Genomic DNA, 15,974 nt, shown 5'->3' with positions numbered 1-15,974 from the left:
CTTCTTTCTATCGGGTTTTTTTTTTAATTACTTTCGTTAGAAATACCGATTAACTATATATAAAAAAGAAATCGAGTGCAAAGTATTTAGACAGAGCTAAAGTCCTTGGTTCCCTATGAATGACCGAAAAAAAAAAGCAGTTTCCCTGTGCAGAACATTGTCATACATATTACAATCAAAACACAACACAACCTAATCAAGTTGGATTTTCATGCCAAGATTTATCGAACCAATTGAGCCTTCGCACGTAATTATGAGTGCGAAAATACTTGCACGTAATTAGTCCCCGCGAATCGAATAAATCGAGATCTTTAGATATCGAAAGTTGAGATCCACCTTGATTTTATCGGGGACTCGATATTTACCGTGTGAAAACGACCTCAACGCAATTTCTCCCTTTTAAATTTCCCTCCAAATTTCCATAAAACCGGTAAACAAAAAATCTCTCAAAGTACCGCGATATATTGTCGGCGGCATCTCCAACCACCTCGATCTCGCCCCGCGAGAGATCTAACGGCGAGCTGCGCCCCGCTCGCACGGGGAACCTCCTGCACCCCAGCCGCTGCGATCCCTCCACGTTTCACCCCCGGACGCACCGATCGCCGCCACGTCGGCCGCAGTTAAATCTCCCGGGACCCACCAACGCCACCCCTCCCCGCGGCGCGCGGCAACCCCCCGTTCAGAATTGCTGGCATTTATTGGCCACATCCAGGCACCCCCCCGGGCACGTTAAAGGGGTCCCTTAACCACGCCAGGGGGGGAGGAAAACTAACCGCGGTCAAAAGGACCGCCAACCATGGTTGGCGAGCACTCGAGGAATTGTACGGCCCTGTCTCCTCCTTTTCTCTCTCCCTCCCGGTTCACGCGTTTTTAGTTCCGCGCAGAACAAATCCCTCCCCATCTCTCGCTGATATATATAAAATCCCCCCCCCACGCTACACGTGCCGTTACTCGCACTCGCGCTCGCACCCGCCGGCGATCATCTCCGGCGACGCGCGGCGGCGGCGGCGTCGGAATTCTCCCGGTGGGCGATTCGATCCGGCCGCGCTCGCGGAGGGAGGCGCGGGGGGGGAGTGATCGCGCGATTCGGTGCGGTCTCGAGGCCTTCGGTGGGGGACGGCGGGGGGAAGAGCGGGCGCCTCGCCGATTCGGCAAATTGCGATTTTCGGGCAATGTGAATAGAGCCCTTGCCTTTTCTGCGCGGTATCGTCGGATTTGGGGGGTCTGGTTCGAGGCTTTTTTTTTTTTTATGGTGATTCGTTCGTTTTTGTGTCGGTACGGCTGGAGCGGATTTTGTTTCTGAGTTTGTCCTGTTGGGAGTTTCGGATCTCGGAGGATCGCGAGGAGATCAGCGGCGAGTGTTCCAAATCGAGCAAGTCATTCGGCGGGATGCGTTCTTGCGCTTTGTGGATCGGCAATCAGGAAGGGCTTTGTTGCCGTTTCTGGATCCTACATTGAGGTATATCGAGCAGCAAACCCTGCGAGGCAGAGCGCTGTCGACAGCCTGGGAGCCTGGTCGGTGAGAGGGAGAGAGAGTTTTTTTTTGGGGGAGATGGGTGGCGATTCGCGCGCGTGAAGGAGGAGGTCGGATTTTGATCCGACATGTGCAAGGTGGATAGGAGCGAGGTGAAGAGCAATTCGAGGGAGGCGGCAAAGAAGAAGAGAGGGAGGTTGGAGATGGGGTTGAAGGTGTTCGGGGAGGGCAGGGTGGAGAAGCTGAGGAACACCATGCTGCCGCACTCGTCCCGGTCGCGGATGAAGGTGTGGATGATACGCGCCACCACCACGGTGTTGCTGTGGACGTGCGTGGTGCAATTGACGGCCTTGGGAGAGACGTGGGGGCCTAGAGTGCTGTTGGGTTTGCCTTCTTGCCTGTCTCAAGAATCTGCGCTTTTGGATGATAAGGTTTCTGCAATTCCTGCCAGGGTATTGCCGCCCAAGCGTGAGTTTTTCTCTCTGCCTTTTCCCTGCAGTTCCTCTGGAACTATTGATGTTTTCCATGCTGCGCGACCGATTTAGATCAATACATCAGCTGTTCTGGATTGCGCAGCTTTCATTTTTTTTTTGGGGGGGGTGCGGGGGGGGGGGGGTCTTCAATTTGCGCTGCAAAATTTGTTCTTGAGTTGAATGGTTTGATGAATGGATCAGCGCTTTCAAAGCTTCTTGGGTATCTCCAACTAGGCCTGGCGTATTTCAGTTGAAATTTTGTCATGCATTCCCTCGTCCCTTCTAGTGATGCGGTTGATTAGATGTCTGGAATTTCTTTCCTGCAGATATAATCTGGTGTTAGTCTGCAGATTGCTTGATCTGCTTCAAGTCTCATATTTTATCTTAGAATGGGGGACACTGTGCAGACTTTCCCTCTCTCTTGGACCCTTATGGCAATCTCATCTTATTCATTCATCTGTTGCAGATCGTAACTCTTGTTTTGATAGTTCTTCCAGATAATTCTGGTCATTTGGAATTCGATTGGCTTATCAGATATAATTGGGTTTTACTTCTGTTTCGTCACAATTTTTCTGTCACTGAATTTTCGATTTTCTGTCATTATCAACCACTCAGATCCATTCAAAGCATTGTTTTTACAATCATGGATTAAATGGTGGTACTGAATGGGATTTTGATTAATTTTTTGCTTTCAGGGGTTTACAAGAATAACGGTTACTTAATGATATCATGCAACGGAGGACTTAATCAAATGAGAGCAGCGGTAAGTTGTGTCAGCTATGTCCCTTGCATCTGCTTGGAGGAGAGATGGGGGCTCCCCCGTCTCTTATTTTGGTGGCAAACTGCGGAGGTTTGTGTAGGAACCTTATGGTCTGCTAATTCATTCTATCTTACGATATGGCTTTCAGATTTGTGACATGGTCGCCATTGCAAGGCATTTAAATGTTACACTTATAGTGCCTGAGCTGGATAAGGCATCCTTTTGGGCCGATCCCAGGTACGGAGACCGAGATTTATTTTCTCGTGGTGATACTTCGCAATCTCTATAGCTGTACCTATTTCCATTAATCCTGAATTTGTGTTGGCAGTGACTTTCATGACATATTTGATGTCGATCATTTTATCACTTCTTTGAGAGATGAGGTTCGGATTTTGAAAGAGTTGCCTCCCAGGCTCAAGATGAGAGTGGATCAAGGATTGACCTTTCAAATGCCACCGATTAGTTGGTCAGATATTTCTTACTATCAGCACCAGGTTAGTATAGTATTGTTAAAATCACTGTTGTGGCTAGGAAATTCAATTCTTCAACCAGTGTTCTCATTAGCTTTTCAGAGAGATTATTTGGAATCTCAGTCATGTGCATGCACGTACAATGTCCTCCTTCGGATCCCTTGACGGCTTTCTTCGTGGTTGGTGCATGCAGATTCTTCCATTGGTACAGAAATACAAAGTTGTAAAGTTGAACAGAACTGATGCTCGACTTGCTAACAACGGCCAGCCGTTAGAACTTCAGAAGCTACGATGCAGAGTGAATTTCAGAGCCCTCAGATTCACCTCTCAGATTGAAGAGTTGGGTAGAAGGGTTATCCAACTTCTTAGGAAAAATGGTCCTTTCCTAGTACTGCATCTAAGATATGAGATGGACATGTTGGCATTTTCGGGCTGTACGCAAGGTTGCAGTGATGCCGAAACAGATGAATTGACGACGATGAGGTGTGATGTTGCATTGTTTCTGAGTTTTTGTTACCCAAAGTGCCTTGTGTGGAATATTCGAGTCTACTCTATTCGTTTGACCTTCCTCAAATTTTATTTTCTTTGGCAGATATGCTTATCCCTGGTGGAAAGAAAAAAGAATAGATTCTGTCCAGAAAAGGAAAGATGGTTTATGTCCATTAACTCCTGAAGAAACTGCTCTTACTCTGAGGGCCCTGGGAATTGACCACAATATCCAAATCTATATCGCAGCAGGTGAAATATATGGTGGCGAAAGAAGAATGGCGAGTCTTGCCAAGGCTTACCCTAGATTGGTCAGTAATCTGAGCAGAAGATCACTTTGGGCCTTAGTAGTTAGTTATAGTTTGCTTTTCTTTTCTAATATGTTGCTGATCGGCATCTTGAAACAGGTCAGAAAAGAGACACTGCTGGAAGCCTCGGATTTAAGATTTTTTCAAAATCACTCTTCTCAAATGGCTGCCCTAGATTATCTGGTGTCATTGGAGAGTGATATTTTTGTTCCTACCTATGACGGAAACATGGCTAAGGTTGTAGAAGGACATCGCAGGTAGTGTTGTGTTCTGAGGCTATATCTCTGATCTCTATTCAAAGTTTTCCCATTGAGAATTCTTATCTTGGTGTGTACTGCCACCAAATGCTGCTCTCTTTTTGTCGTAAAGAAATATCTTAAGGAGCGGTTCTTCTGCTTACTAAACCAACTTTGTGCTTGAAAACAGTCAAATGCCTCCCCCAGGAGATTGCTTCACCGTGTCTGTGGAAAAACAATGATGCCTTTTCGTTAGACTTTCTTACTATGCACTGTTTATACTGGAAGATTTAGTAATGACAAAGAAACTTCTATGCCGTCACTTCAATCTTAAAAGTCGTTTTTCTGCACAGCTAATCTTGCGGTTATATTTTATATGTCGTGCATATCTTTACGGTTGTATTTCGTATGTCAAAGCATGTCAGCTGATTGCTGTGTTGAGTTTCTGTTTCAGATATCTTGGGTTCAAGAAGACAATTCTGTTGGACAGAAGGCTTTTGGTGGAGCTGATAGACCAGTATAATGCAGGAGCGCTGAGCTGGGATGAGTTCTCATCTACAGTGAAGGAGGCTCATGCAAACCGAATGGGGAATCCGTTGAAGCGTTTGGTCATTCCAGACAGGCCAAAGGAAGAGGATTATTTCTATTCCAACCCTTATGAATGTTTGCAGCCATCAGACAATCCCTTGAGCAGTATATGAGCGGTTAGCACTTGCGATGCTGCCTATTCCTTATATCGTGCTTCTGCGATGCTGTCAATTCTTGGACATATCTTGGATAGTGCCATGGTGCTTGCGAAACGTGCCACTCTGAGGAGATATTGTAAAGATCTAGATAAGGGTCCGGAGTTCGAAAGAAGCCTGAGATGTCTTGTGGAAGCAGGTGGAGGGAAGATTCCATCCTTTATAAGCAAAATAATTGAGATGTATAGAAGCTGCCCCATGAATTACGGGGCGAGATCGCGTCCGTTTGGTCCCTTGTACAAGGAAGTTGCAAATATAGATTTGTTGGGAGTGAAAAAAAAGAAATTCGTGAAAGGTAAATCACACAGTCCTCTCCTCCCGCTCTGTACGTCTTTCTTTAGTTCTTTTGTCCCAGCTTAGGGATCATCCTCTACATAATACTTTCAAAAAAGTTGATTTGTTCATACTCCACTGCAGCTTCTCTGTTTCTCTTTTGCCCACCCAAACTGATGTGAACTAATGTTTAGTGAGGATGGGGAGTGATGGTTGGAATATGCACGCGTGCTTAGAAGCTAAATAATTGTCAACAAGTAGAGTGTAAGTTCAATGAAAGTGGGCCATTTATTGTTACAATAGCCATTAGCCTCTCGTTTTCTATATGACAAAAACTGGGTCGAAGCAGAAATCTGATGTCGTTGGTGGATTTGGCCTTTAGAGTAGAAGTTACGTGGTGACAAGGACATTGCAACCGACCATGTCCCAGTCAACAAAGTAAAGAGATGCTTAGCCAAAGCTTTTGATATGGATGGGAGTTAGAAGGATTCTTTCGTCCCCATGCCATTCGGGGAATATAAGAATCGAAGACCGACCGGTTGGACTCGGTCGCTTTAATCATTTCCCTTGGGAATGATTACTTGTACTCCTTATGCGCCTTAAGCCTTTCATGTGAGCTTGACGACGACGATGATGCACCCCGTTTCGTCCGAGTTGGAATGGTGTCGGGATCGGGATTCGATTATTGTATTCGGCACTCGGACGGATTAGCTGGCGCGAAAGGGCGAGATAGCGAAATCTTAACATATAATCTGATTGATTGGGAGCTGTCGTGGACCAATGATACGGGGGGCGTTCGGGACCAGCAAATCCAATGGGGGGGGGGGGGGGGGGGTCCAGCGGAACTTAATTCAACAGAAGATGCGAGCGATAAACGACAGAAACTAAACGACAGAAACTAAACAGAACCACTTGTCTTTTGTCTTTTTGAAGGGTAATGTCTTGTTCTTTTTGGGCTTCCCAGGAATTGAAACCATAGAGAGTCTTGTCTCTATCGATTGGCCACTTGGCATAGAGTGTTGAATGCGCTTCCTTGAACGATGAGCTCTCGATCCTAAATCACACCCATCGAAAAAGATAGAGAGAGAGAATCTTTATTATTAAATGCCTCGAGTACTGATGAAGTAATCAAACAAGAAAATTGTAATGCGTGTGTTATGCATAATCGAAACTTTTTACAATCGATTCTTGTCAAACATTCTTAGAGGAAGTCCCGTGGATGCTCGTTAGAATGTGCTTGAAAAGAAGGTTGAAGGGAGAAGATTGCACGGTCAAACGATTAATAAACTTGAAAGGCCTAGATATATTGATTTCGCAAGTGGTTAACTACGCGGTATCGAATAATGTAAATTGTGAAAATCCCATATGGACCCATAAATGTCATACGAGTTTAGCCTGATTGAAATTTTCGATTCAATTTGCTTTCATACATTCGAGTGATTTATGCCCAATATGGTACCGATATGTCATAAAGACAATGCCTTCAAATACGCATTGTATAGAAAAAGAGATAAACAAATAAAATTATGAATAAGTGCACTGGAAATTCTAAAACTTATAATGAAAGTGCAGTTTATCATGAAAGTGCAATTGAGTTCTAAAATTTTCAAAAAGTGCAATTGAATTATAAAACTTTTAAAAAGTACAATAAAAAAGAGGGAAAAACCACCAAAAACTCCAAAATATGCCGCCCGTGACATATTTACCCTGAATTTTTTTTTGTGACACCAAAAACCCCAAACTATACTATTTGTGACACATTTACCCCAATATACTTTAATCCATGGACATTTTCGTCTTTTTTGCTTTTTTTTTTCCTTTCCGGCGAGGGCCGCCCTCGCCGCGACGGGCGATCCTCGTCGGCGTAGGGTGAGGGTCACCCTCGCCGGAAAGGAAAAAAAAAAAAAAAAAAAAAAGAAAAAGCAAAAAAGACGAAAATGCCTATGGACTAAAGTACAAATGGGGTAAATGTGTCACAAATAGCATAGTTTGAAATTTTTGGTGTCACAAAAAAAAGTTCAGGGTAAATGTGTCACAGGTGACATAGTTTGGAGTATTTGGTGGTCTTTTCCCTAAAAAAGACGCAAAACTTGTCACAAAAGTACAATCGAGTCTTAAAACTTTTTTTAGAACTACTTATTCCAGTAAAATAAGAACAAGTCCGGTTGTTTCTCGTGGAATAAGTACGGAGTAAAAAGCATTACATAATCAGAAAGACGTAATTACGGTTATATCCTTCATTGTCTTCTTTTATTCCGTTTTTTGCCGCTTGGCCATTCGGCTTCGACGGGGTCATTTACGTCCACCAAAGCATTGGCCCCTCCAAGGAAAACAGTCAACCCGCGAAATCCAAAACCCCTCAATTTTCCCGCCAATTTCCCCCCCCAAAAATTTCCAAGATCTAAGGCCCTCGCATTTCCGCCGAAACCCTCAGAACCCACGCCGGAGGAACTTCGCGAATCCGCCATGAAAATCCGATCGCTGAAGCTCAGGGAGGCTCACAAGCCCCCCGCCGGTGGCGGCGGCGACGGCCGCCCGTCCTTGTGCTCCGTGCTGTGGGACCAGCAGGCTCACCACCTCGTCACCGCCTCTTCCTCCGACCCGGCGATCTCGATTCACGACGCCCTGCTCCCTTCCAGCCCTCCGAGGATCCTCCGCCACCACAGGGACGGCGTCACGGCCTTGGCGATCAGCCCCAACTCCACTTGCCTCGCGTCCGGATCGATCGATCACTCCGTCAAGCTGTACAAGTTCCCAGGTGAAAAGCATCGGTTTTGCCCTTTTCTAGCGTTGATTAGCGATCAAATTTTCGATCTTTAAAATGGTGTGAAGCTTTTTGCCGAATTTTCCATCTATGAAGTCTTCATTATTCCGTGATCGTTCGGGTTTTTTTCTTTCTTGCCAACGTGAAAATGTGGGTATGCTGCGTCTTATTTTTTTGCCTTAGGATTACATTGGGTTGGTTAGTCGCTGCAGTGCATTGGCAGGTGGGGTATACCTTTGGGATGATTGGATATTACATTTGCTTCAATTTGAAGTTTGGGGAACCGGGATTGTTCGTTAGAACATTATTCCTTTTTACAGTTGAAGCGTTTATGGTGTTGGTGGCCGGAATAGTTTGTCAGCAAGACTTCGTAATAGGCGATGATGTAAAGTTTTGTGCCATAGGAAAGTTCATGGCATTTTTACAAGATCGGTTTACTTATTGCGCAGTCAACTGATATGCCGAGTATTATTATATGATTGGATCCTTTCCTAACTCTCAAAACCCATGTTAGTCTGAAGCAAATTTGGTCTCATCGGAAACCACAAAGCAAGAGCTTCAAGATCATAGTTTTTGATGCCTTCAACTAGAATTTGCAATCATCAGCATACACTACAAAAGCAGATAGATTAGAAAAAGGAAGGAGGGATTTACAATTATGTAACTGCAATTTTCAATGAAGAGTAGCCAGGTGATGCCTGAGTTCCGAAAAGTTCACAACAGTTAGATGGCCATGGGATCTGCTTATCATGCTTCAAGCACTAAATAGAAACCATTATAAAGTTTGACCCTAAAAAATGATATGCAAACAGCCTTATTGTTAACTCACGGACATTTCTGCATAGAAATATTCACTACATCAGGTTATTGTTCATACTGGGAAGCCTTTCTTCTCAACTAAGGAATAGTTCTAGCATCGATCAGCCACTTTAGAACATTTCACCATGTATTTCTGTGCCAAAACTTTACCCTCGGTTTTCTTCTAATTTTTTAAGCTTATCATTGCAAATTATATCTTTCAGGTGGGGATTTTCAAACCAATGTTACTAGGTTTACGCTACCAATTCGTGCCCTTGCATTCAACAAGTCAGGAAGCATGTTGGCTGCAGCTGGTGATGATGAGGGAATTAAACTAATTAACACAATTGATGGTTCTATAGCCAGGGTTCTGAAGGGACATAAAGGGTCGGTTACTGGTTTGGCTTTTGATCCCAATGGTGAATATTTGGCATCTATGGACTCAATGGGGACAGTCATATACTGGGAACTTCATTCTGGAACCACTTTGCATACGCTTAAAGGCATTGCTCCTAACTGTGGTTCAGATTTTTCTGTCATCAATGTGCTTAGCTGGAGTCCAGATGGAGAAACTTTAGCTGTCCCTGGTCTGAAGAATGACGTGGTAATGTACGACAGAGACACAGCAGAAAAACTGTTTTCTTTGAGAGGCGATCATTTGCAATCTGTATGTTACTTGTCATGGTCACCTAATGGTAAATACATGGCAACATCTGGGTTGGACAGGCAGGTTTTAATTTGGGATGTTGATAAGAAGCAGGACATTGACAGGCAGAAATTTGATGAGAGGATATGTTGCATGTCATGGAAGCCAATTGGCAATTCCTTGGCTGTCATCGATACAGCGGGCAAGTATGGGATGTGGGAATCTGTTATTCCTTCATCAATGAAATCACCAACAGAAGGAATTCCAAATTCACGATCAAACAACAGTAATGGGTTGCTTTTGTTTGATGAGGAGGATGAGGAGGACGAAGAACCCAGTGCTGCTGGTAGTATAAGTGATCCTGGTGAAGATAGTTTTGGTGAATCTGGACCACCTTGCAGAAAGAGGTTAAGAAAGAAGTCCACATATGATGAACATTGGGAGGAAGATGACAATGACGAATTAAGCTCCCCACCAAAGCCTAAATCTCGAAAAGGACATCACGATAAAAAAAAGGCTTCAGACAATGGTCATGAGGGTCTAGGAAGCATAATGTTATCTGCTAGATCGAAAATGCAGGATGCTTTCCAGCCTGGTAGCACTCCTGTGCAGCCAGGGAAAAGGAGGTTCTTATGCTATAATATGATAGGAAGTATAACTACAATCGAGCAAGAGGGCTACTCCCACATAGAGGTAATGCTCTCCTTACTTAATGTGCACTCTCATTTCTCCCCATGATGGATGTTTAATTATAAATACATCTTGGATATTTCGTGTTGCACTGATATTTTAACCTGTTTTGGCTGCAGATAGATTTTCATGACACTGGAAAAGGTCCTCGAGTTCCATCAATGACAGATCACTTTGGTTTCACTATGGCATCAATAAACGAGAATGGGAGTGTCTTTGCGAATCCCTGCAAGGGCGAGAAAAACTTGAGCACCCTCATGTATCGGCCGTTCCGTAGCTGGGCAAGTAACAGCGAGGTCGGAAAATTTTCACTCTTATGCTCTAATTTAGTGATATTGAAACCTCTAAATTCGTCTAATCAAAGTAATACTGCCATCTGCACTGTGTCCTTGTCCCATATGCTGATACACTCTCATAGCAATATTTCAGTGGTCTATGCGATTTGAGGGAGAAGAAGTGAAGGCAGTGGCTCTTGGCACTGGTTGGGTGGCTGCAATTACAAGTCTCAATTTGCTCCGCATATTCACCGAGGGTGGCCTGCAGGTTTGTCACCCCGAAATAGAGATGAAATTTCTGCATTCTGCCTTGGGAACAGTCATCCTATATGATTCATAGCAGCTTTCTCTTATTGCTGTCCATGCTTACCTTGGAATCTTAAACTTATGCTTATCAACACAAACATTGAAGAAGTTTTCTTCCATTTTATGGGTCGTAATGTCTTCTGTTTCACCATTATGAGCGGGGCAATTCAATAATGAAGAAATATTGAAATAGGAAGTCACATATCTAGTTACTGGGGAAGGATTAGATGTATTAAGTGACAGAACGTGGTGCAGAAGGTGCAGTAAGAGAAATTCTTTCCTTCCATTTTCCTATGTGCATGTTCATGGTAGTTGAACCAATCCATTCAAGATCTGCACTCAACTCTGATTTTCTTCCCTGTATTGTAGAAACATGTGGTGTCACTTGATGGACCTGTTGTCACTGCATCGGGCTTCAATGATGAGCTGGCAGTTGTCACTCATTCTTCTGATTGTCTTCCTTCTGGTGATCAGGTACTGAACTCTCCCATTTGTGCCTCAATAAATTCACCATTTCTTTGTTTGTTTGACTCAATGGTGCTTGATCACTGATTGTTCATGACCAAGTTTTAAATTGTTTCAATTCTCAGCGACTTGTGTAAAGCAGCTAGAAATCAAAACTGACTTTTCACCTCGTTGCACTCGGCATTTCTTTAAAATTGGGCAGGTGATGGCGTTTACAATATTCAACATCTCCAAAAGTACAAAGGCAATGCAAGGACGTTTGCCACTGACTCCTGGATCACAGTTAATGTGGTTTGGCTTCAGTGAAGAAGGCCTGTTGAGTTCGTATGACTCAAAGGTATAGTTAGATGTCTTCAGCCATATTTTCCTTGTTTTTCCTGCTTTTGCAAACTAGAAGGAAAAAAGAACAAGAAAAATTAGTGAAGTCGACATAAAGTTGAGTGCTTTTCTAGATTAGTGAAAGAGCATAAAAAACTTGGTTTAAAATATAGAAGGTGATGTGACCATTTTCCCCCTTTTTCTTGTTTCTCTGTAGGATGTTTGTCTGCCATTAAAAAATTGATCTTCAGCTGAAACTCAAATTTGTTGCAGGGTCTTCTGAGAATATTTACAATTCAATGTGGTGGCAGTTGGGTGCCGCTTTTCAGGTTTTGACCGTCTTCCTTTAAGATATGGACGATCCTCTCTCTGTTGTTTTTTAAATATGAGTCTGAAATTCAAATGATCTTTTATGTAGTGCCAGCAAAGTAAAAAGGTCAGATGAAAGCTACTGGGTAGTTGGATTGAACATGACCAATTTATTTTGCATCATTTGCAAAAGTCCAGATTTGTTCCCACAGGTAGGATACACAGTGTGCCGTTATTGTTTTTGATTATGTGTAACTGTTTCCTCTGACGATTGCCTCTCTTGCAATACAGGTTGCACATAAACCAGTTCTGTCCCTTCTAAACTTTTCGATTCCTCTTGCATCCTCTGATATTGGAGCAGAAACACTTGAAAATGAGTTTATCTTGAACTACACGCATCTCTCACAGGTTTGTCAAATCTTCGAATTACTTATGTCGATGCCTCCGAATTTAATTGTCAAGAAAGTGGAATGGGCAAATTGATGCTATGTAATAAGTCGACAATATTTAAATGCTTGTCACACTTTAGAGTTACATGTGTGGATAGTTTGATCTTACTGATTGCCAAGCAAAATGGGTCTTGTTGTGCTGTTTACTTGCTGCAGATTCACCACAAAATGGAAGCAGCTGCTCAAGCTGGTAATGATGTAACCTCACTTGAAGATGACGCTTTCAACGTAGAAGCAGCTCAAGATAAATGCATTTTAAGGCTCATTGCATCCTGCTGCAATAGTAAGCATCTTTTTTGAACTTTTCTAGCTCCAGCCGAGCAGTGTAGCTAGAAGTGATTCATCATAGCATGTAACATCATGTCGAATTGATTTTGGGGAGAGTACCATGACTGCTACATCTTTTAGCTATTTCTTTTCTCAATGTTTGTGATGTAGCTTAAGACATGCTCATGGTGCTTATTCAGGCGACAAGCTTGCAAGGGCAACTGAACTTGTGAAACTTTTATCACTCGAGAAATCTGTGAGAGGCTCAATCAAGCTGGTCACTGCTCTGAAGCTTCCAAATCTGGCGGAGCGTTTCAACAGCATATTGGAGGTATGTCTCGGTTCTTGGATACTTGTAAGCAATTAGAACCTGAATATGGAACTTCATGCAAGATAATATGTTTTATAGGAGAGGTTGCTCGCCGAGAAAGGACCCAAAGATGCGCCAGCTTTGAATATAAAAGACACTGCCTCTACTAGTATTGCGGCAGCTGCCATGGCTGAAAAGAGAACTGAAGCAATCATGACATCAACCACACCGAAGTTATCTGCTCCTCTGTTTATAAAGAAAGTGAAATCACAGGAAGGAACTGAGGTTGGCAGTAGCGACAAAATCGACGAGGATGTAAATCCATCTATCCCAAATGTTGGGGCAACAAAGTTCAAGGATCAGAAAAATGCCGCGGAGGCTAATGGCGGTGGGGAGATAAAGAAGCGGGGACATGTGCATGAGTTGCAATCTGAATGCCCTAGTTCCAGCTTTCCAAAGTCGATGGATAATCCGGAGAAGATCAAGAATGCAGGGCAAGCGCATCGTCAACCGCCTCAACGCCCATCTAACCCGTTTTTGAAGTCAGCTGTTAAGTGACGTCTTCTTCCGAGAAATGGAAAAATAGGATTTAAGCTGAATTAACAGATGACAGAAAGTGCACCATCTGGAAAACTCGACCCTGCTCCAGATGCTTTGAGCAGAAATGGCCATACTCATTGCGTTAGGACAAACGGGAATTCGCCGCAAATCGCCGAGCCCCGGGGGCCAGGACGATCCGGGTCGACCACATATTTAACAGTATTCTTTCTGTATGTACCAATCCTATCCATCTGCTTCGAGTAAAACCGAGCAAACAATGGAATTGGATGGTGTGAAGACTAGTTTCTTGTGATCGTCAAGTAATCAGCAGCACTCTTCCGTCAATTTGTCTTCCTCGCGAGCGCACCTTGTTTCTTTTCGTTCATGTCCAGGCCAAAACCTTAAATCGATTTCGACACCATCGCTTTCGCGATTAAATCACACATTTTACAAATTTCAGGCTTAGATATGAACAATTCTAGGCTTTTATTTTGCCACTTCATTGATGAGAAGTAATTCTCTCTACAAACGTGGTTGATTAAGGTAACAATATCACTGGATGAATATTTGGTCAGTCCTCTTTCTTTTAATCTCCCAGCTGGTGCGGACACATACGCCATGATCAAAACCTAGTAACTCAAGATTTTCGGGTCCCACGAATCATGTGTGCTCCGCGAAATGAGAAAAAAAATTAAAATGAAATAAAAGGAAGGTCAACGAATTTTGCGAACGAAAAACCAAACTTGCATCGCCGAGCGCCATATCACCCGAGAAGAGCCCGAAGCGTCTCCGCAGAAATGGCGGCGGACGCCTCCATCCCCTCCTTCTCCCACCACCTCCTCCTCCACCGCCGCCCGCGGCGGAGCGCCCATCCCTCCCCGGCCCTGGATTACGACGACGATTTCCCCTTCTGGTCCCACCACCTCCACCGCCGCCACCAATATCGCGACGCTCCGTTCGATGTCTACGCTGACGATCCCTTCCCGCCCCTCCCCGCAGATCCGATCGCCGCCGCCCGATCCCATCCCTCCGGCGACGACGTTCTTGTGTTCGGTGCCGATTCTCCGGATCTCTTCCGCGGGCCCGGGAGCCAGGCCGATTTCGTCATGGACCTGTTTCATCAGCGCGTGGAGCAGTCCCAGGTAATGGACGGCGACGGCTCCGATTTAGTCTTGGGTTCGTTGAATGAGTCCAATTTTGCTGTCATTGAGGGAAGTGGCGAATTGAGCGTCGACAATTCGGAGGTAGGTTTAGGTTTAGGTTTAGGTTTAGGATTGGGGTTTGGATTGGAGAGGAACGATGACGGGTCTTTCGTTGTCGAGCATTGTTACGGCGAGCGTGATGATGGTGATGACGTCTTCTTTGTGGAGAGGAGGTTTTCCGGCGGAGCACGGTCCGCAGCCAGTGGTGTGGTGGAGCCCTATGGTGGTGGGAGGTTTGAGTCCGATTCAGAATTGGAGAATGATGACAGGGCCGGTTTGTGCTTTGAGGATGACGAGTATGGGTTCGATTGCGATCATAATGAGAATGATGATCTTGCGAGCAACCCTCTGTTTTGGGATTCTCTAAACATGGAGGACGATGAGGAGGAGGTTCATGATGATTTTGACTGGGACGAAGTAGATGGTCGCGCCAACGAGAGAGAGACTTCGAGCTTGTTTGTTCATGCCGTTGGCAGTGTTAGGTCCAATTCGACCTCGACGCCCGTAGTTGCAGCTGAGGATGGTGACGGAGTGAGGGTGGAAAGAGTGGGAGGTCTGGGGAATGTGGAGTGGGAGGTTCTGTTGAATGCTAACAACTTGCTTTTGGATCCAGATTTGGAAAATGAGGAACCTTCATTCACTGACCGTGCTTACTTTCATGGGGCAGACAGTGAGATTTTGGTTGGGCAAGTGATGGAGAGTGAGAGTGCTTCTAGGGGTATGCTGCCAGCTTCTCAATCAGTGATTGAGAATCTCCCTACTGTAGTTTTAGGTCGAGGGGATGTGGAGAAGAACGAGGGGCTTTGCCCCGTATGCAAAGACGAGTTTGAGGAAGGGGAGAAGGCCATCGATCTGCCTTGCAGTCATAGATACCACTCAGACTGCATCCTAACGTGGCTGCGCATGAGAAGTACTTGCCCTGTTTGTCGTTATGAATTGCCCACCGACGAATCTGATAATGAGGGTAGAAGGATGCTGCAGAGAGCATGACTTGATCTTTTTGGTCATGGACTGAGGTCAGGTACAATTCTTAAAATCTTGCCAAGTATCAGGTTTTTGTGAAATTGGGCAGCATCATGCGGTGGCATCCATCCTCATCTGCTTCATTAGGATGACGTGCTCGATATCGCTATTTTTTATTATTGTGTTTGTAAAGGATGTTATTCCTGCTATGTGCTGGGCCTTTTTCCTTTTTATTATCTCGTAGTGAGAAGAAAAGGGGTGGGAACTACAACTTGCTAGTATTATATCGTACATGGTTGATCTTTTGCTATTTCACCTTAATGAGAAGGGACTATTTTATGGGTTCATGATCGCGCCCCACACGTTTCGTGTGTCTTTGGTCGTGCTTTAAATGGGTTATTCTCTCTGGTTATTGTCTTGTGTTACACCATAGTGGGCAAGTCTTAGAA

The 15,974-nt window shown here is 44.4% G+C and overlaps 3 protein-coding genes across 3 annotated transcripts; all 3 read left to right on the top strand.

The window, feature by feature from the left end:
* The first annotated feature begins 1,064 nt into the window (after window positions 1-1,064).
* On the top strand, window positions 1,065-5,361 carry LOC115694408 (rhamnogalacturonan I rhamnosyltransferase 1-like). The gene is made up of 8 exons (XM_030621535.2): window positions 1,065-1,942; window positions 2,643-2,710; window positions 2,856-2,944; window positions 3,036-3,201; window positions 3,371-3,660; window positions 3,770-3,974; window positions 4,071-4,228; window positions 4,662-5,361. The coding sequence occupies exons 1-8, from the start codon at window positions 1,603-1,605 to the stop codon at window positions 4,906-4,908; spliced, it is 1,563 nt and encodes a 520-aa protein (XP_030477395.1). The 5' UTR covers window positions 1,065-1,602; the 3' UTR covers window positions 4,909-5,361.
* Window positions 5,362-7,620: 2,259 nt separating this feature from the next.
* LOC115694400 (protein ENHANCER OF LHP1 1) lies at window positions 7,621-13,705 on the top strand. The gene is made up of 12 exons (XM_030621524.2): window positions 7,621-7,981; window positions 9,010-10,124; window positions 10,241-10,417; window positions 10,551-10,664; window positions 11,072-11,176; window positions 11,370-11,504; window positions 11,759-11,814; window positions 11,904-12,006; window positions 12,086-12,202; window positions 12,400-12,526; window positions 12,711-12,841; window positions 12,920-13,705. Exons 1-12 carry the CDS (start codon window positions 7,690-7,692, stop codon window positions 13,376-13,378), a joined length of 2,931 nt encoding a protein of 976 aa, XP_030477384.1. The 5' UTR covers window positions 7,621-7,689; the 3' UTR covers window positions 13,379-13,705.
* Window positions 13,706-14,074: 369 nt separating this feature from the next.
* LOC115694414 (uncharacterized) lies at window positions 14,075-15,870 on the top strand. The gene has a single exon (XM_030621557.2). The coding sequence runs from the start codon at window positions 14,158-14,160 to the stop codon at window positions 15,550-15,552; it is 1,395 nt and encodes a 464-aa protein (XP_030477417.1). The 5' UTR covers window positions 14,075-14,157; the 3' UTR covers window positions 15,553-15,870.
* The last annotated feature ends 104 nt before the right edge of the window (window positions 15,871-15,974 follow it).

Source organism: Syzygium oleosum, unplaced genomic scaffold (assembly GCF_021117445.2).
Source record: "Syzygium oleosum isolate NSW1041296 unplaced genomic scaffold, Sole_v2.1 Sole_v2.09, whole genome shotgun sequence".
NCBI lineage: Eukaryota > Viridiplantae > Streptophyta > Magnoliopsida > Myrtales > Myrtaceae > Syzygium > Syzygium oleosum.
This window is presented reverse-complemented; position numbering and strand designations above follow the sequence as displayed.

Excerpts from the sequence above, each read along its gene's own strand:
- LOC115694414 (XM_030621557.2), top strand. The coding sequence starts at position 14,158 with ATGGCGGCGGACGCCTCCATCCCCTCCTTCTCCCACCACCTCCTCCTC.
- LOC115694400 (XM_030621524.2), top strand. The coding sequence starts at position 7,690 with ATGAAAATCCGATCGCTGAAGCTCAGGGAGGCTCACAAGCCCCCCGCC. Across the intron at positions 11,815-11,903 it reads AGTTGGGTGCCGCTTTTCAG|TGCCAGCAAAGTAAAAAGGT; the intron begins GTTTTGACCGTC and ends TCTTTTATGTAG. Across the intron at positions 12,007-12,085 it reads GTCCAGATTTGTTCCCACAG|GTTGCACATAAACCAGTTCT; the intron begins GTAGGATACACA and ends CTTGCAATACAG.
- LOC115694408 (XM_030621535.2), top strand. The coding sequence starts at position 1,603 with ATGTGCAAGGTGGATAGGAGCGAGGTGAAGAGCAATTCGAGGGAGGCG. Across the intron at positions 2,711-2,855 it reads TTAATCAAATGAGAGCAGCG|ATTTGTGACATGGTCGCCAT; the intron begins GTAAGTTGTGTC and ends TATGGCTTTCAG. Across the intron at positions 3,975-4,070 it reads CCAAGGCTTACCCTAGATTG|GTCAGAAAAGAGACACTGCT; the intron begins GTCAGTAATCTG and ends ATCTTGAAACAG.